The 22,221-nt window shown below is 49.9% G+C and overlaps 2 protein-coding genes across 5 annotated transcripts in view; both read left to right on the plus strand.

The window, feature by feature from the left end:
- The first annotated feature begins 4,464 nt into the window (after positions 1-4,464).
- Positions 4,465-15,728, plus strand: SRSF4 (serine and arginine rich splicing factor 4). Of its 2 annotated transcripts, XM_030504388.1 has the most exons (7): positions 4,493-4,652; positions 10,153-10,295; positions 10,627-10,847; positions 11,171-11,283; positions 12,984-13,198; positions 14,051-14,134; positions 14,297-15,728. In XM_030504388.1, exons 3-7 carry the CDS (start codon positions 10,817-10,819, stop codon positions 15,072-15,074), a joined length of 1,221 nt encoding a protein of 406 aa, XP_030360248.1. In that variant the 5' UTR covers positions 4,493-4,652; positions 10,153-10,295; positions 10,627-10,816; the 3' UTR covers positions 15,075-15,728. The 2 variants fall into 2 exon arrangements, with proteins under 2 accessions (XP_030360247.1, XP_030360248.1); XM_030504387.1 differs by lacking the exon at positions 10,627-10,847 and having other exon boundaries at positions 4,465-4,652.
- A 2,942-nt stretch (positions 15,729-18,670) lies between these two features.
- Positions 18,671-22,221, plus strand: part of LOC115615792 (lethal(3)malignant brain tumor-like protein 3) — a 52,144-nt gene continuing 48,593 nt past the window's right edge. For all 3 annotated transcript variants that reach the window (XM_030504382.1, XM_030504384.1, XM_030504385.1), the window contains exon 1: positions 18,671-18,742. The gene's annotated coding sequence lies outside the window, so the exon portion shown is untranslated. The remainder of the gene's footprint in view (positions 18,743-22,221) is intronic.

Here is a 22,221-nt window from a genome sequence, read left to right on the forward strand (position 1 = left end):
CTCCTGCACTAACCTATTTCTGCTCTAGGGCTCTTACCTGCTCCCGAAGCTCTACCATTTCCAGTCCATCCCCACTGAGGCCCGAGCCCACTGCCATCAGCCATGGTGTTTGTTCCACAGCTCCAGGCTGGGCAGTGGTGCTGGTTGGAGCTTGGCCCTGGCATGGGAAGGGCAGAAGCTGCCGCCAGCCTGGGCATTGCCAGCCCCGGGGACCTGGATTTGGCTGTGCAGATGGAGCGTGGGGAGCCCCATGGCTGGTGGGGCAGGAGCTGTGACATGGGGGGGTGACATGAGGGGTGGCTGCAGCAGCCCCCTGCCTGGTGCGTGTGGAGCGGGTGGCTGCAGGGGGCTGGGTGTTGTTCTGCTCCTCTGCCACCGGCTCAGCACCGGGTTGGTGTCTTCTCCTGTGGGTGTCCTTCACGTTGGGTCTGGGGGGGCTGCAGCGGCCGCTCCCAACCTCTCACCAGCACTTTCTGCCCCCATCTCCATCTTGAGCAGGTTGGGTAATCCCTCTGAAAATAGGGGTGGTGCAGCTACACGTAGAAGAGCAGCTACAAAACACAAAGGAGGGGAGTTAGTTGCCATCGGCGCAAGGAGGAGGGAGACAGAGATCTGGTAAATTGGCAGCGGCATCAGGAAAGACAAACACGGGTATTCAAAAGGGCTTTCTGGGTCACTTTAAACCTCAGGTTTTGGCTGAATAAAACGTTAGGGTAGAGTTTGGGTCAGTCATAACCACCCTTGTGTTTTCAGCAGCTGGGAGCAGAGAAGCGTAGGGCCTTCAAAAGCCTAAAATCCAAAGGAGAAACCCAAATACGTCTCATTTTAGAGCACCTGAGTGTGGAATGGGCCTGTTGGGAGTAACGCTGGTGCTGACGTGTATCTCGTCAGCGTTCAGCAGCTGCCACAAGATGACTGAAATGTTTGTTGCAGCCAGATATGGAGCAAGCACAAGAAAAGCACCAGATGATGGCACAAACTTTGTGCTTCACGGGCTCAAAGTCAGCAGAAGTAACCCAAAGCTCTTTTGTCAGCACTGCTGCTCCTCCGCAATCTCACATCCAGAACTCCTGAACAGGAGCCCTGAGACAAAAGCAGGCCACTTGCTCCCATCCCATGTCCTCTGTTGGCAAAACTTACTTTATCTGGACATGAACCTCTCTCCTCGACTGTCCTGGGGGTTCTTTTCTGTGCGGAGGAACCAACGTACCTGCCCCAGAGCAGGCTCTGCTGCTGCTACTGCCTGCACCTCCTTGATGGGGGTGTCTCCGACCATATCCTCTTCCATCCAGCAGAAGCAATGGAGATGGAGTTGGAGAAGGAATCTTGTCATGTTCTTGGCCTTAAAGATCTTATGTACTCCCTTCCTGCCAAATATTTCCTTTTGGAAGAGTTTCTCTGCAATGACAATGCAGCTTCCATTGTCGACCCACCAGATGGGCTGGAAGAGGTGGCAGTTGATGATCTTCCACATCACCATCAGGACGGAGCAGGGTGCAGACAGGCTGGGCTTGGCAGAGGTCTCTGGAACACAAAATTGCATGGTCAGGGCCCAGGATGCATCAGGGAAACCTTGAAGGGTGTTTTCCTTTGCTGGAGGTGCGGTGGCAGCACCCCAAGGTGCTCCCGTGTCACCTCTTCAATGCTTGGCCAAAGCTGAGGATGTCTCTGCTGAAGGCATCTCCATTATCACTTGGGGTTTGTGTTTGGCTCCAATGTCGAGCTGTGATCCCCAAGCAGCCAGGCTGGGTCCTGCTGCTCAGCAGGAGGAAGGGCCGTGGCACCAGCCTCTGAAGTTCTCCAGAACACTGGCCGTGATGCTGGTATTCCATGATGGTTCCATGATGGTTCCATGCGCGGTGCCCATGTCCTGGCAACAGGAAGGCAGCAGAAGTTGCTAGAAAGCCCCGTTGTCTTCTCCTGGAGAGAGCTGTTTTGAGCCAAGAAGTGACCCTGAGTGTATTTGCCTTTGGCCTGTGTTGCTGGCGCCGTGCTGCCTCCCGTTGCCCTTGGGAGCTGGTCCCCAGGGCAGGACGGGGAAGGCTGCAGTGTTGGGCACCAGAGTGCCCAGACCTGAAGTTTCCCCCTTGGGCTCCTTCCGCCTGTGCAGAAATGCCCCAACCCTCTTGTGTGGAATAACCCTGCTCTGATTTCAGCAGCGCTGCTGCTGTCGTGGCTGTGCATGTCCTGGGTGATGCTCTCAGCTTTCAGCAGGTCTCTGTGCTGCTCTGTAGGATGAAGTATGAGTGAAATGCCACCTGAACTGATGCTGCAAATGAAATAAAGTGGTGCTCTGCACTCCTGTACCATTTTTGGGGTGGGCTCCTCTGCTTTTCTTTGAGATAGAACCCTTAGACCCTAGTCCAGGACACTCACTGATGTCTCAGTCTTTTGACAAGCTGTCACCCTGGTCTTGAGTCTTGGAGGAACATGGCTGCAGGAACAGCTCCTTTGTGGCTCTTGTCCTATGTCCCTCAGGGCATGTTGAGGTCCCAACAAGCAGGTTCAGGGAGGGGATCCTGCTCCTCTGCTGTGCTCTGGGGAGACCCCCCCTGCAGTCCTGATCCAGCTCTGGGGCAACAGCACAAGAGGGACGTGGAGCTGCTGGAGCGAGGCCAGAGGAGGCCCCGGAGCTGCTGCGAGGGCTGGAGCAGCTCTGCTCTGGAGCCAGGCTGAGAGAGCTGGGCTGGGGCAGCCTGGAGAAGAGAAGGCTCCTGAAGGGGAGACCTTAGAGCAGCTCCAGTGCCTAAAGGGGCTCCAGGAAACCTGGAGAGGGGCTTTCGACACGGGCCTGTAGGGACAGGCCAAGGGGAATGGCTTTAACCTGCCAGAGGGGAGATTGAGATGAGCTCTGAGGCAGAAGCTCTTCCCTGGGAGGGTGCTGAGGCACTGGCACAGGGTGCCCAGAGAAGCTGTGGCTGCCCCATCCCTGGCACTGTTCAAGGCCAGGTTGGACACAGGGGCTTGGAGCAACGTGCTCTAGTGGAAGGTGTCCCTGCCTGTGGCAGGGGTTGGAGCTGGGTGAGCTTTAAGGTCCCTTCCAACCCAAACCAGTCTGGGATTCTATGATACCCCCTATGCTCCACTGCAATGTCTCCATCTCTTCGGCTCCCATTCGGCACCACAGGAGCTCGGCTCTTCCCTGTCTACAAACTGGGAGCCTCCAACCTTTACATTTAACTGTTGGGGTCCGTTATGGCTCAGGCTACTTTACACCCAGTGCAGGCCTCTTGGCTTTTCCTATGGAGAATCTGGGCTGCTGTAAAATCCCAGCAGGGAAATAGCTCCATGGATGCAGAGCATCAAACCCATCATCTCCTCTGGGCTCTCCCAACACTGTGGAGGCAGAGCAGCATCGTGTGTCCCACAGCTTTCCTGATTGATGCAGCAAGTGGATGGAAAAAGCAAGAAAAGGACTTTGAGATGGTTAAAAGCACTACTAAGGATGACATAAACCAGAAAAATTAATGCAACGCTTTAATCCCCTTGTTTGTTTGATTCTGCAATAAAACCTAACAAGCGTTTGAGAACTCACTTGCACATGATGTTCCCGAGCGCTTACTCCTACACTAGGGCACGAAGGAATAAATAATTAAGTTTAACTCTACTTGTCAGATGAGCGGGATCCCGGTTGGAAATCCAGCTGCTGGCATTGCACATGTACAGGATGGATGTTTTGGGGGTGATGGAGGGGGGTTTTTAGGGGGTGGTGGCTGCTAAAGCTGAAATGTTCCCCAGAGCCTCTGCTGGGGTTCGGTGGGCTTGAGGCATCCAATGTGTCAATTGAAATGATAAAAATAAGTCCCCCCAAATGGCATTTAGGGATCTGTAAGAGGGATGTTGAAGCTCATCGGCAGGAATGGGGAATGACTGAGCACGGCCAGCAATAGGGGGTGTCCCCAGAGAGGGATGGGAACCCCTGAGCACCCCGGATGTGGGGATGGGGGACACCCCTCCCTGTCTGCGTTTGGGGATGTAGGGGCCTAACAGTATCTCTTGTACTGGGGACACCCCACAAGCTCCTGCCCTATAGGGGACCCCATAAGCACCTTGGCATATGGGGGATCCCCCCCACCAATGTGGGGAATGGGGACCTTGTGGGGTGCCCCCAACCCAGGAGTAGGGGAACCGCCACCCTCCCCATGGGGAAGGGCACCCCACATCCCCCTGGCCATGGGAAGACAGACTCCAACAACACCCTGTCTATGGGGAAGGGCGTCCACATAGACCCCCAGACCATGGGTAAGGGAGAACCCCCCCCTATTTATCAGGGAAGTGGGGACTCCACAAGCACCCTGACGCATAGAGGACTCCCATTAGTGCCCTGCATATAGGGAAATGGATACATCCCCTCTATATGGAGAAGGGGGGATACCCCTATATATGAGACCCCCACTTTCACACAGCGGCGTGGCCCCTTTAAGAGCCGGCAGGCGGGCTGGGGGGCGTGGCCTCCCATGACGTATTCCTCCTGAGGCTCCCCCCTCCTCTTCCCGCGCTGCGCCATGACGTGGCGCCGCCGCCGGCTCGGCTGCCCCCCCCGCCATGCCGCGGGTGTACATCGGCCGCCTCAGCTACCAGGCGCGGGAGCGGGACGTGGAGCGCTTCTTCAAGGGCTACGGCAAGATCCTGGAGGTCGATCTCAAGAACGGGTGAGCTCAGCACGGCACGGCTCCTTCTGCCTGCCCCCCCACGCTCGGGCGGAGCGCGGCCCGGGCCCGGGTAGCGGCTGTGAGGAGAGGGAAGGACACTTCCCCCCCCTCCCCGGGTCCCCTGTGGGGCGGGCAGGGCGCTCGGGTGTCTGAGGTGATGGAGAAGGGGTGAGGACGCCTCAGTTGTCATGGCAACGGGGTGGGCAAGACGGCTGGGCCTGGGTGGAGGGAGGGCAGGATGCTTTGGTCCATGGAAGGGGGGGGGGGGGAATTGGGTTGCCATGGCAACGGGAAGGGGAGGAGGGCAAGATGCTGGAGTCCCTGCTGCAGGTACACCCATGTCCTGGCCCGCTTTGGGTGGCCCTGAGGGGTTCCCCTGCGCTCCCCAGGCTGCTCTACACCCCGGGGTGAGCACCCACCACAAGCCTTTTGGGTGGGTAGGACCCCCCTTCCCAAGCAGGAATCCACTCTTGGACCCCCACTGATCTGCACCTCGGGGTAGGGCACATGTGGTGGCATCATCCCCTGGGGGTGTCCAGCCCCCCCAAGACCCTGCATGTTCTCACCCCTGTGCTGTTCCAGCAGCTCAGCCCTGGCTGCCTCTAGAGGGTCTGGATCCTGCTCCCCAGGACAGACAAGTGTGGATTTTCCAGGAGAAAACAAATTGCTCCTTTTGGTAGCCTTTTTTCCTCAACACTTTAAGCCTCTTGAGTGTTGGAGTCTTTACTTTTGACAAGAAACCCAGCTTGAAGTGTTGCTCAGGAAGGAGTGGGATATGGATTATTAGTATTAGCCCAGAGAGCCAGGTATTAATTTCAGTTTAGAAATGAAGAAGAGGGATTTCTTCTAAAAGTTAGTCCTTGAGCATTAAAAAAAAGGCTCATTAAGTTTTACCACTGGTTGTACTGGTAGGTGGACACACAACAGGTTTATAAGCTGAATAAAGTCCATTATTAAAACAAATGAGTGTGCATGTGTCAGTGTTTTAACCAACAGCTTCAGGCTGCATTGAAGATTGCCCGTAACTGGAATATCTGAGTGTGCTGGTTTTCAGTCCCACTGTGTATCCCTGAAAGTGGTTTTTTGGGGGGGTTAGTATTCCTGTTGCTGAGTAACCTTTCAGTAGGGGAAAAAAAACCCAAAACCAACCAAACTTTCCTACCAGATGTAGAACTGCTGAGTGATGACTGACATGGCTAATGGACTTCTTTTCTTGCTTTTATTGATAAATATCTATCAAGGACCAGCCTGATGATGCCACCTCAGTGTTTAGAAGTCACCTGCAGGGAGGTGCTGTGGGTGCAGGAGTCGACTTTGGGGCGTGCTTGAGCAGCCCAAACTTGTGGCATCTGAAGTCTGAACGGTAACAGGTACAGAGGGGAGCAGGGCACAGCCCATCTGTATCGAAGATCCAGGAGTTCTGTGTGTGATAACACTTTTATTCCAGATCTAGAGTCCGTTTGGTGACTTCACTTGGGGGAGACAGAGTTCCAAAGTAGCAGGCAACAGAAGGAAACTCGATGTAGTTGAGTTGTTCACTTGCTCTTTGCTGCTTCTGTGGCAGATTGCTTCAGCTGTGAGTTAGAGCTCAGCCTGTATTTGTAGGATTAACTCAATGATTTAATTCCTTTTATAGCTTTATATCCTGAAGTGCTTTCATCAGGCTACTGTTGGGTTGGTTTCCTTGTACTCTCCCCACCAAAATATTTAATGCCATTAACTTCAGTTAAAGCAGTTGATATTAAAACAAAATCACCTTGGTTTCACAACATAATGATACCCAGTGCACCCAGATGATGCTCAGGTGACCTGCTAACGAATTGGGGTTTAATTCCAGTGGAATTAAAGCAGCTTTTCAATATCTGAAGGGGGTCTACAAGGACGCAAGAGAGGGACTGTAGCAACAGGACAAGGGGGAATGTTGGAGGCTCAGTTTGGGACCATGTCCATATGCAGCAGTTGTGTACTAGGGAATTCGGAAAGCTGCCAAACCATCAACTTGGTTAGTTGCAAGGAGAGCAGGGTGGGAATTGAGTGGATCCCTCTTTGCTGGGAGCCTCCTGATCCACTCTGGAGCTGTAGGTTAAACTCAGGTGGGTGGCCACCCATGGAACCTGCATGGATTTCTGGCTCTGTTGGCTGACAGCAGCTTCAAGGTCCTTGTTGGCATGTGGAATTTGTGCTTTTGGGCTCCACATCCCAGCACCAGCCATTCATGAGCAGTGGGGGAATGCTGTAGAGGTGGGTCGTGAGCTGGTGTGGGGAGGAGGACCCAGCTGGGATGATCCAGTGGGGCTCAAGAGTGATGCAGGTGAGGGAGGAGGAAGATGAGGGTCTGCCTTTGATTTCAGGTATTGAGCAGTTTTAGGAAATCACATTTTTTTTCCTTTCACTTCAAATTTAAAACCCCCCAAATCTCACCTTTTAGGAGGTTCAGTCTATTGGCATTGTTTGGGATGAAGACATGCTCCTGTAGCTTTTCCCTTGTCTGAGGCATGAGCAGAAAATGGTGTAGCTTCACATTACCTGCAGTAAATTGCATTGGCATTTTTAGAAAGTAATTTTATGCCACATATGAAGTAGTAATAGTAGACATTTAAAAGAAGATTTACTTGCACTGCTGTCATATAACAGCAGGTTCAGATTGCTATAGTTAAGGCTATGTCAGCAGTTGTGGCTTTCTGTGGTGTAAAACCGCTTCTGACGGCTTTTGAGTTGCGTTTTTTAGCTCATACAGTGCAATATTATACATATTTAACAGGTGGGTCAGTGTTGCTTTCATGTGTGAGTGATGTGGGGAGTGACTTTTAGCATTCTTCGAGTGCAGTCACCTCAAGGTTTGTGTGAGCTTGTTTGTCTTAAAAAGAACTTGGAAGTTTCTTCTTGTAACTTTGGCTTTTTCCTTTTCCATCAGAGTAAGATCTTATTCCAGGGCTACTTGCATCTTACATATTTAATTGCTGGAGTGGGGCCAGAGAAGGGAATGGAGCTGGTGCAGGGCCTGGAGCACAAGGGTGATGAGGAACAGCTGAGGGACCTGGGGGGGTTTAGTCTGGAGAAGAGAAGGCTCAGGGGGGACCTGATCGCTCTCTGCAACTGCCTGACAGGAGGATGGAGCCAGGAGGGGGCTGGTCTCTGCTCCCAAGGAACAAGGGATGGGACAAGAGGAAACGGCCTCAAGCTGCACCAGGGGAGGGTTAGATGGAGCTGAGGAACAATTCCTTCCCCAGAGGGTGCTCAGGCATTGGAACAGGCTGCCCAGGGCAGTGCTGGAGTCACCATCCCTGCAAGTGTTCACACCCCGTGTAGCCGAGGCCTCAGTGCCATGGGTTAGTGGTGGCCTTGGCAGTGCTGGGAACGGTTGGACTTGATGATCTTAAAGGTCTTTTCCAACCTGGTTGATTCCCTGATTCTATATCCCCAGGTGAAAAAAACTGTAAGGGTAAATGGTAAACATTCCTTTTTGGAATGAGTGAAGAGAGGAAAAACGTTAATGTTTTCCATTGCAGTTTTGCCAGACCCAGTCCTGTCGAGGGAGAACCATCTTGGGAGCAAATTCCCATTGGAATTTGGTGCCAGCCCGCTGGTGCTGGGCACTGAGGCGTTGCCGGGGGTACCATACTTTGGGGTGACCAACAAACAACTTCTGGGAAGACCAAGTTCCATGCTGTGCTCTGAGCACATTCAGCTATTCCCCCATTATTCCAGCTTCAAATATCTCTGCCGTTATTGTCTTGCAAGTGCTGGTGGTACCAGGCACTTCACCCGTCAGTGATTGCTGTTCGGGTGAGATCTCATTTAAACCTTTGCGCTCGCTGGCTCTATTTTTGGAATGGAAGGGGAGAAAGTCGCAATTGGAATGGTTTTATAATGACTGTGATTGTTTCAGTTGTTATAAATCAATCACTCTTTCTTTCCATGAAGCTACGGCGCTTGCATGCGAAAGCAGCCATTTATTTGAGGTGTTGAGAGACGTTCTGAAGTGTTTCGTTAATGCAGGTGCCGTTACACAGCAGCGTTGGTAAGGCTGTGGTTGGGGGAGGTGGTGAGAAAGCTGAGAAATGGAATGACCTAAAAGAGGAGGCCGGGGGTTGTTCTGGGTTATTTAAAACACCAGCACTCACCAAAGTTCCCTCCTGTGGCTTGCTAAGACCCGAGTTCAGGATGATGGGTTCACCTACAGCAGCTGAAAAGAGGCTGTGATGGGGCTGCAGCATCCTTGGCTGTTGCTTGGGGGACTCTGGGATCCAGTGTGACCGGAGGAGAAAGGATTTCAGCTGCAGGTAGACTCTGAACTCCAATAAGCAGCACTCTGCTTTCTGTCCTCTTCCTCTGATCCATCGGGATGACATTACACAATGCTGGGGTTTGAAGAGGTGTTTAATTCTTGTCAGGTTAGAAAGCAGCAGCCTTGAGTTTTGCTTCGGTGCTGCTGTGAATTTGTTTTGCAGCCATAAGCAAGTCACCAGCTTGTCCCTTAGCACCAGGGGAAGTAACTTTAAAACCCTGTGTTTGGTCTTTTAGGGTCTCTCGCCAGCAGGGATCAGGCCCTTGCAGCAGCCTGGCATTGGCCTTCATGTCTGTAGCACCTCTGAAGGTCAAACCGACATTAACTTCCCAGGCAGGCAGTGCTCTGCAAGCCTTTCTCTCTGTCTCGTGTTTGTTTTTGGCAAAGGAAACTGATGCCAAAATGTTCATTTGAATATTGAAAGGAAGCATTAACTCTTCTGTTCAGTTTGTAGCCTTCCTCTTGCACTTGACTGTGGCTTCCAAGCCCTGAGCGAGGCTCAAACACAAAACTCTGTCTATTCTTCTCTGGACCTGCACTGCCCTTCAAGGCTCTTGGCTGCAGGTGGACTCTTCTTTTGCCCACGGAACTTGTTTCTCATGTTGCTGGATTTTTGTTCATGTTGCTGGATTTTAAGTCCCTTAACACGGTTTGGACTCTCCATGCTCTCCGAGATGCTAGGACATTGGAAATGCAGCAGGCATAAACCACTTTGGCAACAGTACATAGGAAGCTGAAAGTAGTATTGGAGGGTGGAAGATCTGGCCTGTTGCATGAGCACGTTGCTTTCCTTCCCCAAACCATCAGTACTGTCCAGAGACAAGAAGATGATTAAAACAAAACCTCTTTTCCTGACCTGCCTTTGTATGTTCTTTCTTGCTGGACCTTTCATGCAGGGTGTACAGACCATTTCTGTTTGTGGAGATGAACAAATAATCCCATTTGAAGAGTAGGAATTAAGGTAACTTCCTAATAGAATCAGGAATGAACCCAGGGCTTTTCAAAAATCAGGATAAATGCTAATCCATGGAGACTGTGATGTCCATGAAATGCCAAGGTAGCCTTCAGGAGGTTACAACCAATGCTCACCTGAAGGACAGCACAAAGAGAGGGACGCTCTTGGCACTCAGCAGAAACCTGTTGTGGGATGTTCTTGAGCACAGATACCTCAGGGTCAGTTCTTGAGTGATTCTTTTCCTCTCTTCTCTCTAGGTACGGCTTTGTTGAGTTTGATGATCTCCGGGATGCGGATGATGCTGTTTATGAGCTCAATGGTAAAGATCTCTGTGGGGAGAGAGTGATCGTGGAGCATGCCCGAGGCCCGCGGCGCGACAGCAGTTACGGTTCTGGACGCAGTAAGCACTAACATGCATTTGTATCCGTGCCTTCTTTTAAATAAAACATTCTTTTTTTTGCTCTTTTTTTTTCCCCTTTTTTTAAGTAATTTTAAAAGAAAATGCTATCAAGTTGTGACTAGTGTTCTGTAACTGTAAATGTAACTGTCGATCGCAATATTTATTAACTTGTTTGTTGTATTAAATGATTTTAATGGATAACTTAATAAAACAGTTTCTCGTACCATTTTTTTTTTTTATTATTATCATTTCGTTTTAACTATTTGAATGGTTTATTTGCACTGTGATGTTTAACATAGTTTAACAAAGACCTCAATGTTTTAATTGAAAGAGTCCTTTGAGGCTAAGATGACTGCCCGTTCCATTTGCTGGCCTTGGGTTACCTTTCCATGAGTGGCTCTTTGACCTTTGTGGCCCTTTTGACGACCGCAAGCTTTTCCCATTAGACCTGGGTGGTGAGGATCCCAAGGGTTAGAGACAGATGAGATTAATCTGAAATAGGTGCCTGAAAAGCTTTATTCATGTCAGATATTCAGAAAGCCTTTAAGCAATGTAAGTAACCTGAGTAAACTGGCTTCATTCAGTTGCTTCTTTCCAACTGTTCTCAAAATTAACTTTAAACTTAATTGCATGTTCCTCGTAGCGTAATTCTAATGATGTGCCTTGTTTTAATAGTGTGCTTGTAGTAAGCTTTTCTTTATGCTTTGGGTCTACGTAATGTTTGCTCCAAGGGGGGATGGAATTTAGACTTGGGGATGGGGGGGAGCTTTAATGTCTTTGCAAACATATGGGGCAGAAAAGTCTGTGTGTGGATGTAGAGCGAGCGCTCCATTGCCCCAGTTGAAGTACTGCTGTCTGCTTGTCACCTCCTAAAGGTGGATATGGTTATAGAAGAAGCGGAAGAGATAAGTACGGTCCTCCCACCCGTACAGAATACAGATTGATTGTGGAAAATTTGTCAAGCCGCTGCAGTTGGCAAGACCTTAAGGTATGGGGCCCCTTTCTTTACCCTCTCGCTAGTAAAAAGCACAAAGGGTAAAAAAGTGAGTGTCTGTTTCAACAAGGAAAACGTATACACTCGTGTTCTTTAACTTGGCAGTATGTGCTCACACACATACAAGTAGATTTGGGAAGCAATACACACCTTAAGTCAATATGGAAGTGTATTTGCATCTGTGAAATCATGAATGCAATGTCAGGACTTGCACCTACAGACTTAATGTCTGGACAGTGGGAGAATAACTCTTTTCCTTACCCCAAACCAGCATCACGTACAGATGTGTTTTATCTTTAAGCCCTGTCAAAACAGACTTTAATCACAGCCAGCGGTAGGATTCAGTAGAGATGGAGGAGTTTGTCACTTTGGATTTTCCTCATCAACTTGTAAGGTGCTAGAGCTGTTTGGGAACGATAGCATCGTTCTTGCACAGCCTCTGTTAAGAATTTCCACACCATGTAAAGGGAGTTTCAGGGAAAGGATGCTTCCAGAAGGAGCAACTGGGCAAAGCCTCTGCCAAAAGCTAGTATTTTCTGAAGTCCAGAGGAGTGGAAGGGGATTATCAGCAGCGTTGGGTAACACTGTGTAGGCCACAGTACCTCTGAGTACGCTGGAGGTGAAGTATTGATTTATCTACATCGTGGATTGAGGGAGCAGAGTTCTAATAGTAGGTGCAAAAAGGTATTTTGTCCTTATCAAACTTAGCATAGTTATTTCCTTATCAAACACAGCAGCAATGGTTAAAAGCACTTGTTCTTACGGGAACGCTTTCTTTTATGGTTCTCTTTTAAGGATGTGTAAAACTTGTTCTAAACTAACTTTGACGTAGTAGAAACTGGTCTGTAATTGAATATGTAACTCTAGTTCAGGTATGTACTGAGATTCTTCAAATGTCTTTTGTTGTTAATGCTTCACACCATCAGTAGCTTGTCTTTGCTTCTGGTATTAAAAATTGTAAGTAGAGCATGGCATGATTAATCCTCTACTGGATGCACTGCTTTGGGGTTTGAATAGCTTTCATTTCAGTGGACTTCAGCTGGGAGTAGCTGGGTCGAAACCAGACGGAGCTGGAGTTCTGTGCCCTGATGCCATCGCAGCCAAAGCCTGCAGTGGCTGAGGGCTTGCTCAAAGCAGGGCAGAATGGCCCTCCCTGCTAACCAGAGGTGTTTCGTGAGGGGAAACAGGGAAGCCAGGAAGCATGAAGTGGGAAAATGAATTTTTACTTACTGGAGGGTTCTTCTGGCAGAATGAGACGTTACCCAAGTGGAGGACAAAGGGAAGTCTGCTTGCCTGTAGTCTTCTTGCCTCTTCATATTCAACCTTTATCACCTCTCCCAAGTTACCTTTGAAAACATGATTTACAGAGCAAGCATTTGATATCCTTAATTTGATATTCTTTTTAATTTGAAACTCATAGTCCAGAGCTTATTTGATATAAGACTCGAGATGGAAGACCTTAAGTTACTGTTTGGCTCCAAATTATCACCACCTTGGTTCTAATCACACACACAAGTGTGTTACTTGGCTTGCTCAGAATCCTTGGCACTGCAAATGCTGTTTGGTTAAAGCCCTTTGCTGCCATTGCTGTAAACAGAAGAGGCCCAGTGAACCTCATTGTAGGAATGAACAGGGTCAGCCTGGAAGCCTGGCTCTGGATTTGAGGCAATGGTTATTCTGTCCTCTTCCTCTAGGATTATATGCGTCAGGCAGGGGAAGTGACATATGCAGATGCACACAAAGGAAGGAAAAATGAAGGTGTGATTGAGTTCAAATCCTATTCTGACATGAAAAGAGCCCTTGAAAAGCTGGACGGGACAGAAGTAAATGGCAGAAAGATTAGATTAGTGGAAGACAGACCTGGATCGAGACGGCGCCGCTCTTACTCCAGGAGCCGAAGCCATTCGAGGTATGTGTCTAATGTAGCTCAGGCTGAATTTAGGTGCATTGACATGAACGTGCAGCAGGTCCCAGAACACCTTGGAAGTGTTCAGAGTTCTCAATAAATCTAGATTTTGAGAACATATTAGTTACCTGTCAGTAACCAAGGGACAGGAGGCCTCTGCTCAGCGGTGTCTCCCTTGGTGAATGTATCTGCTGGCTACAGTGTGCTGCTCTCCCTCCCCAACTCCATCAAGCCCATAGTCCTTGCTGTCTGGCAGGAGAAGGCTGTGTGGCAGGTGGAGCTGTGCATACAGGATGAGACAGAAGGTGCTTTTAACACTTAGGCTCTGAGCATTGTGTTCTGCTGTAAGCACCAGGACTAAGTTCTTTCTCAGCTCGGATCCCCCCACCTATTCCCTGTTAGTTAGAGGTTAGGTGATTGTTGTCTGATGGAGAGAACTGCTGCAGCACACAACCCCAAGTATTTCCCCTTTTCCATTCTGGGGTAGAACTTGTTGTTGCAAGAAAACTTGGGCAGACTTCTTCTGTTCACAGAACAGCTTGCTTAGGAAAGCAGAACCTGAAGGCAAAGCCTTGTCCTAGCATCTCACTGGATTCAAACTCTGGGAAAATGAGTCGTGCTTCCGTATCTTAAATAAGGTTGCACGTTTTCTTCCAGATGAGCAACCCTGCTCACTTCCAGATGTAGCAGTAGAGAGGAGGGTGCTCTAGGTTTGTAACTTTATTGCGTGGCAATCTCACCATTCAGCTGCTTGAAAGATGCTTTAATGCTGTGGGGTTTTACCCACAGGGGACCAGGGGATCAGCAGCTCTCTGGGGGCATGTGCTAATGTTGAGCTGATTGATTTTGTTCCAGGTCTCGCTCGCGAAGCAGACACTCTCATAAGAGCAGGAGCCACAGTGCCAGTAGCAGTCGCTCCAAGAGTAGATCAAGATCCAGGTATGTCTTTGTGTTGGAAGAAACGGGGGTTACCCACTTAAATGAGAAGCATCATCCTGAATCTCCAGTAGGAATGTTGTTTGCCTTTCTCTACCATATTATGCACACTAAGTGCTAGTCAAGTCCAAGACACACTAAAGTGGATCTCCCCGTTGCTTTCAGGTCTGTGTCCCGTTCCAGAAGCAAGAGCCATAGTCGAAGCAAGAGCCATAGCAGAGGCCAAAAAGAGAAAAGCAGAACTCCAAGTAAAGAGGATAAAAGTAGGAGCCGCAGCAGGAGTGCAGAGAAATCCCGAAACAAAAGTAAAGATAAATCTGAGAGCACTCTCCATAACAGTGATGAGAAAGCAAAGAGCAGGAGCTGCAGCAAGGAAAAGAGCAGGAGCAGGAGTAAGGACAGGGGGGAGCTGAGGGAGAGCATGAGGAGCAGGAGCAAGGAGAAGAGTAGAAGCAAGGACAGGGAGAAGAGCATCAGCAAGGCTAGAAGCAGGAGCAAGAGCAGGGACGAGAGTAGGAGCAGGAGCCACAGTAAGGATAAGAGGAAAAATAGGAAGAGAAGCAGGGATAACAGCAGGAGTAGAAGCAGGAGCCGCAGCAAGTGTGAGAAAAGCAAGAGGCGCAGCAAGCGAGACAGCAAACCAAGTAGCAAGAAGAAAAGGAAGGACGGCCACGAGCGGTCCAGGTCAGCCTCCAAAGAGAAGGAGCATCTAAAAGCAGAGCCTGACAAAAAGGAGGCGAAAGTTGGGGGTGAGGATGCAGCCACGTGTCCGGTGTCTCGCTCCAGGTCTAGGTCCATTTCCAAGTCAAAATTAAATGTCACATCAGATTCTCGTTCCAGGTCTAAATCTGTTTCAAAGCCTAAGTCCCACTCCAAGTCTAGATCTAGGTCTGCCTCTGGGTCACATTCCCGATCACAGTCACGGTCTCGCTCCACATCCTAACCTTGCTGCACCCACACTTGGACCGGCTGGAGGAGTCTTTTGTACATGTGTAGTAGTCGTAGCTCAAGTGATTGAAGTAGAAAACACGTCGATGCTGTATATTTTCAAGAGCCCTGGTGGGATGTCTCATTGTTCACGCAGTGCTCCCTCCCTGCAGTGCTCACTGGTGCAAGGCTGCTCATTTCTCTACCCTAGAGAAAGCTGCTCTTTAAATCTAACTCTTCTAGAGCACCCAAATTACCCTGTTTTTCCAGGAAGAGCCTTGCAGGGGATGAGCATCGCCCCTTGGTGGGTATAGGGGGTTGCAGTGCTGACTGATAGGTAGGTATGATGGCCTCAGCAGTCTTTGCCCTTGAACTGATGCCCTTTGGTGTACACCATTTAGTGGAAGTGCTAAGTCTTAAGTTTCATACTACTTTTGTTCCCTATTTTTTGGACTTCAAGTTGTGAATAGCACAGTCAAAAGGGGGGTGGGTGGGGGGAAAATAAAAGAGGTACTTGCAGAAATCCATAGGGAAAAGTAGAATTCCGTATTGTGGCAATATCCTTGTTTTGTATTATTTTTTTATTTTATGTTTTTTTCCCTGTCTTGCAAAGTACAGTGATTCCTGTTTCCATGAAATTTGAATAAAGACTATTTTTGCTTGATGACATTTGGTGGTGGTTACATGAAGTTGTGATTGGTGGTGGTTTATATTGGCTGGTGTAAGCTTGAATTCGCAGGAGATTTCCTCACAGAGAATGGCTTCTTGCTTTAGAAAACCACTTGAATATTACTTGTGCTTCTAACTTGATTTCGTGGTCCATGACTGTGTGTTTGGGATTTCAGTCATGAACCATGACTTTCTATAGAGGAAGGAGTTCGTCTGACCCACGTGGGACAAGGATGTTGCAGACTTTGATGGCACAAACCAGTCTTTGCTCTGGGTGCTGTGCAGCAGCACTTGTCTTAATGTCCTCTCAAAATGGGGGGAGAATTGTTGATCACAGATTTCCAGGAATGGATTGAAGGTTCAGTTCATGCATGGCCCTCTCCTGGAAGGGAGTTGCTGCACGGAAACCCCGTTCTCTGAATCGCAGCATCCAGATGGGCTCTGCCTGTTAATGAAGTCACAGTCATGGAATGGTTTGTGTTGGAAGGGACCTTAAAGTTCATCCAGTTCCAACCCCCTGCCACAGGCAGGGACACCTTCCACTAGAGCAGGTTGCTCCAAGCCCCTGTGTCCAACCTGGCCTTGAACACTGCCAGGGATGGGGCAGCCACAGCTTCTCTGGGCACCCTGTGCCAGCGCCTCAGCACCCTCCCAGGGAAGAGCTTCTGCCTCAGAGCTCATCTCAATCTCCCCTCTGGCAGGTTAAAGCCATTCCCCTTGGCCTGTCCCTACAGGCCCTTGTCCAAAGCCCCTCTCCAGGTTTCCTGGAGCTCCTTTAGGCACTGGAGCTGCTCTAAGGTCTCCCCTTCAGGAGCCTTCTCTTCTCCAGGCTGCCCCAGCCCAGCTCTCTCAGCCTGGCTCCAGAGCAGAGCTGCTCCAGCCCTAAGAGCAATAATAAACCAATATAACAATATCGTATTTCCAGAGAAGAATAATCAGTGGAATGTCTGCAATAGCTCTGCTGTATTTCCAAGCAATATTTCTATTGGAATAATTAAATTATTCTCTCTCAGCTTTACGCTGGAGAGATTTACCCAGAAAAACAGCCCCACAATCTGATTTAGGGTTGGGATACCCATCTCACAGGGCAAATGCAACTTGCAGGTGAGCTCTGAGGAAGGGAAGAGAAACTCGTGGCAGGCACAGGGCTGGTTGTGTCAAAAGCTAAGTCAAAGCAGTGAGATAAAGGGGCAAAAAGCCCTGAAATAGGGATCTCAATAAAACCTTCCTCCAATTAAAACCAAAACATGAGTCTAAATAAACAGGGATAGTTTTCTTAGTTGTAAACTCTTTTGGCTTCTTGACATCTGTGTAAACCTGGACCCAATGAGTACTTCAAACCCCTGTGGAATTAGGGATTTAGCTGGGACTCGCTGACACGGATGAGGTGAGGAATACGTTTGTTTTCTGGCTAATTTGGAAGCCGGTATTTTCTGTGCTCCGCTCGAGGGATGAAGACCATTACGATGTGTATTTCAAATGAGCCATTTCAAATCTCATTTGTTATTCCCCTGAAATCCCAACTGCGTTTCAGTGGTCACAGCTTGGGGCCTGCTGTCATGGAAAAACCCCACAGCACCATTAAAAATCCTGCCAGTGCTGCTTTTATTGTCTCAAGATTCAAATACAGAGGAAAATAACGTTCGATAACAGGAAAAACAAGTTTAACAAATGCAGATAATAAGGGGAAATGTTTTATATGAATCCGTTCATCCCCATCCCACTCTGTCCCAGAACCAGCTCATCCCACTGCCTCCATGTCCCAATGTGTTCCAGTGCCAGCCCTATCCCACTTCATTCCCATCCCAATACCTGCCCATCCCAGTACCAGCCCTGTCCCAGTGTCCGTTTCCATTCCTGTGCCTATCTGTCCCAGTTCATTCCCATCCCAGTACCAGCCCTGTCCCAGTGTCCGTTCCCATCCCTATGCCTATCTGTCCCAGTTCATTCCCATCCCAATACCTGCCTGTCCCAGTGCCAGCTCTGTCCCAGAGCCTGTCTGATCACAGTCCGAGGGTCCCAGTGCCTTCCTGCCCCAATGCCCCTATGTCCTGGTGTCTCCATGTCCCAGTCCCAGCTCATCCCAGTGCCTCCATGTCCCACTGCCAGCCCGTCCCAATGCCTCCCTGTTCGACTATCTCCCCATCCCAATACCTGCCCCATCCCAGTGCCTATCTGTCCCAGTGCTTCCATGTCCCAGTTCATCCCCATCCCAGTACCAGCCCTGCCCCAGCACCCAATCCCAATCTGCCCCAGTTCCTGCCCTGTCCCAGTTCATCCCCATCCCAGTGCCAGCCCTGTCCCAGTGCCCAGTCCCAATCTGTCCCAGTGCTTCCATGTCCCAGTTCATCCTCATCCCAGTACCAGCCCATCCCAGTGCCTGTCCCAGTGCTTCCATGTCCCACTGCCAGCCCGTCCCAATGCCTCTCTGTTACACTATCTCCCCATCCCAATACCTGCATGTCCCAGTGCCTGCCCCATCCCAGTGCCTGTGTCCCAGTGCTTCCATGTCCCAGTTCATCCCCATCCCAGTATCAGCCCTGTCCCAGTGCTTCCATGTCCCAGTTCATCTCCATCCCAGTACCAGCCGTGTCCCAGTGCCCAGTCCCAATCTGTCCCAGTTCCTGCCCTGTCCCAGTTCATCCCCATCCCAGTCCCATCCCAGTGCCTATCTGTCCCAGTGCTTCCATGTCCCAGTTCATCCCCATCCCAGTGCTCAGTCCCACCCCAGTCCCAATCTGTCCCAGTGCTTCCATGTCCCACTTCATCCCCATCCCAGTACCAGCCCGTCCCAAGCGCAGCCATCCCCGCACCTGCCCCACGCTGCTCCCAGCCCGTTCCCCCCGAGACCCCATCTCTATCACCGTCCCCGTCCCGCCCTGCCCCCGGCGCCGCCTCAGCCGCGGCCGGGGCCGCCGCGCATGCGCCGCGGCCTCCGCGGGACCGGCGGGGCAGGAGTTGTTGCGGGAGTTGAGCAGCGCCGGTCCGCGGGAGAGGCCCCGGGCTCGGGCCGCGGTGAGTGCGGGCGGCGGCGGCAGCGGCAGCGGCAGCGCGGGAACGCGCCGCCCGCCATCTTGTGGCAGGGGGCGACGGGGCCCAAACGGGCCGGGCCGGAGCCCGCCTCGGCCGCGGGGTCCGTGAGGGGAAATGGCGCCGCCGGGCTGAGGGAGCCCCGGCCCGGCCCCGGCGGCTCTGCTGCCGCTGCGTGCTGAGGGAACACCTCAGCGTGTCCCTCGGCTTAAAGTTGCGAGCGGGGTGGGGAAAGTGTGTTTTAAAGCGCTGTAAAGGGGGAAGCCCGCTGTAAAGCTGCGCTGAGGACGCGCTCGGAAGTTGTTCACGGAGCAGAAAGAGCAGATTTTTACCGTTTCTGGGGTGGTTTTTTGTCTCCCGTTTTGTAACGGGTCCACGGGAGGTGGTGGAGGACATCGGGGTTATCCAGCCCTGCGCCCAGCTCCGGCTGAAACTGCTCGGGAGCGCGGAGACTCCAAGATATTAAAAGATAGACATAAATAGAGTGCAACGGAAAGACGTTCTGGAGACCTGCACAGGGGGAGAAAGGTGGAAGTTTGAAAATAGAGTTTTTTACGTGAGAAGGAAAAGAAATAAACTTTCTGACAGCAGGTTCAAAGAGTAGAGCTAATGAGAACAGCCTTTATGAACACAGGGAGGGTCAGTGCTGGATAAATAGAGGATAAATACAACGTGTTAAAAGTATTGATCAGCGCCACGGGTAAAGATCAGGATAGGACAATCTTAACGATGTTTGGTGCGTGAAGAAAGGGATTAGGACCGTTCTATTGATGCTCGGTGCCACAAGGAATGGGATTTGGTTTTTAATATGAAAACGTTGACTCTAATTTAGCCAGTTCTCTCCCCGATAAGTTCATAAAGGAAACAAACCCCCACACGCGTGGGGCTGCGGTTGGGATTAAGGGATAAAGAGCTCTGCTCCTTTGTGCCAAATTGTGTCAGAGCTCTTTGGTTCAGGTGTCACTATATCATACGACAGAAGTAAAAGGATGTGGGATGCTGCAAGTCTTAGCACACAGCAATTAACAAGAGTCTGACGTGGTCTCGTTAGTGTCGGTGTTTTGCTTCCCTGCTCTTCTTGTCCCATCCACTTACATTATCTGTTTCTGAGAGTCTTTTCCTCAGTGAGTGTTTCTACTTGGCCGTGTAAGATACGTAATAATAATTAAGAGGAGTCCCCAGGGTAAGCTGCAGGATCGTAGTCTTAGAAAGTAATTACAGATGCATTTACAGCAGAGAACACTTGTGGCTTCTGCACTCTAGTTTGGGCCTAAAATTGATTGCACCTTCATTGCGAATAATCCCATTAAGGCTGAAAGTCTGTGAAATAAATTGTAATTCACCGGGAGGACAGAGGTGGAAACGGAGCTGGGATCGGAGCTGCTGGCTGCAACCACCGGGCACAGTGTGCAGCGCCAGCGCCGGTTTATATTCATTTATCTTGCTTTTGTGGGGTTTATTGCCATAATAAGTAAGTTGCAGTAGGGCAAGTGGTGCCAGACTGATGTGCTCTGCAGACAGTTCCTGACCCACTGGCTTCTTGTGGCCCAAGGGTGAGTTTTCTTTGCCTCTGCCATGCTGTTTGTTTGTGCTTTTTACCACCCATTCCCTATTGACTGGAATTGTAAGGCAGCAGCAGGAGCACAGGTCTTTAGATGGACTGTTCAAAGTAGAATTTATTTGAACACAACATCTGTAATATTACTTTATAATGGTTGGCTTGAAACGGTGGTGTTTTACCTGCAGGAGACAGGCTGGCTCTCTCTTATCTTGCTTCTATCTTCATGCAAAGCTTTTGGTCTAAGCACTTCCAGGTATATTTTTTAGTGTAAACACTTCTATGTATAATATATATATATATATACAAACACACAAAAAATAGCTATATTCTATTGGCAGGGGGAATATGAATTGGAGGGTACAGCCGCTGTATAACCCCCTTGTCCTCTGCCATATAAACTCTGGTATTTGTTGAGAGGTGAGAAGTGCAGCAGGCTGCAAGCCTGATGCTGGGAGAAGGGTGAAACAGACCAGGATGATGCTGGAGATGGGAATGAAGGTGTGAGTATCATCTCTTCAGCCTTCCCGTGCCTCACCTCTGCTCAGATAAAGGTTTTGGTGGCCTAAGTCCCATTATCACAACTGCACAGTTTGAGTGTCAGGAAAACATAATTAAACTGGGACAAAACCAGCCTGAGCCCCAGCAGCAGCGACTCCGGCCCTTTGTAGCCTTCATGTGGAATAACAAGGTGGTTCTTGAGTTGCAGTGTCAGATCTTCTTCCCCAGACACACACCGTCCCCTCTCTCTCATAGTTTATAATGTTGAATCCACTTCAGGCTCTTCCCCAGCCCGCCCGCAGCTCATTGTCTGGAGGTAGAGGAAGGGGAAGAAGGTTGCAAAACAAGATCAGATGCTGGGGGGAAAAAGGGAAAAGGGACCAAATGTTCACTGTTAATGAAGGCTGAAAGCTCTGACACGTGGAATCCACTGGTGTCGAAGCAAGCAGAGATGCGACCAAGCCCTGTCTGTCCTCATTAGTAGCACTAACTGAGCTCTGCAGGTGAGGCTTGCGTGCAGATGTGCTGTGCTCAGTTTGGCAGATTAGTTCCAGAGGCTGCTTCAACTTATTGGTAAAATACCTCCAAGGAATGGACGTTTTGTTATTAGGTTTAGCATCATTTGGCTCATCTCCTGCTTTGTTTTGTTTTTTCAGTTCTGATTGAATCCAGCTAAATGACGGGATAAAAGCGGGGTAGATCTGAGCACACAGAGATAGAAGCTGTATTCATGAACCACACGGGATTTGTTTTGATGACCTTATTTATGCTGTAGCTTTTTAAACCAAACAAAACACAGGATTCAAGCAAAAACCATGAACAGGAGCAGCAATGGAGCCTGTTCTGGCCGGGTGTGAGGCAGATCAAAGCCTCCTCACGTGTTGCTGCTGCTTGGTAGCAGCGCAGTGCAGAGCTCAGGCCCTGCTGGCACTCACATCATCCAAGGCACAGAGATAGGCACTGCTGTTGAAAGCTGTGTTGCTCCTCTGTGTCTTTGAGGTGGGCTTGATGGAGACAGGAGTTTTGGAAGGCTTGCAGGGGTGTGCTGTGTCTTCCCACCTGCATCAGAATGGCTTTTCAAACAGTATGTGCTGGCTCATCTCGCATTCGTGCTGCTCCGTGTCCCTGTGTGACCCTTTCTTTTCTCTTTGCACGTAGTTTGTTGGGTTGTTGTTTGGTTTTTTGCTGCCTCTCTGATGGTGGGTGATGGTGTCTCCAGAAGCTGGAACATGAATTCTCATAATGCTGGAGCAGGGAGAAAATAGCTGCAGGAAACTTACAGGGTGAGCTACAGTAGCTTCAGCCTTCCCTTGTGAAGAAGCACATGTGCCCTTCTCGTGGCTCGAAGGAGATGCTTCCTTCCCTGTGCTGTGTTCAGGGGGTGTCCTTATGGATAGAGAGGGAT

Source organism: Strigops habroptila, chromosome 12, assembly GCF_004027225.2.
Source record: "Strigops habroptila isolate Jane chromosome 12, bStrHab1.2.pri, whole genome shotgun sequence".
In the NCBI taxonomy this organism is placed as follows: Eukaryota; Metazoa; Chordata; class Aves; order Psittaciformes; family Psittacidae; genus Strigops; species Strigops habroptila.

What these genes read in the sequence shown, in the direction of transcription:
- SRSF4 (XM_030504387.1), top strand. Translation starts at nt 4,546, where the DNA reads ATGCCGCGGGTGTACATCGGCCGCCTCAGCTACCAGGCGCGGGAGCGG. An exon ending in GCAGTTGGCAAGACCTTAAG is followed by an intron (nt 11,284 to 12,983) that starts GTATGGGGCCCC and finishes CTCTTCCTCTAG; the next exon opens with GATTATATGCGTCAGGCAGG. An exon ending in AAGAGTAGATCAAGATCCAG is followed by an intron (nt 14,135 to 14,296) that starts GTATGTCTTTGT and finishes CGTTGCTTTCAG; the next exon opens with GTCTGTGTCCCGTTCCAGAA.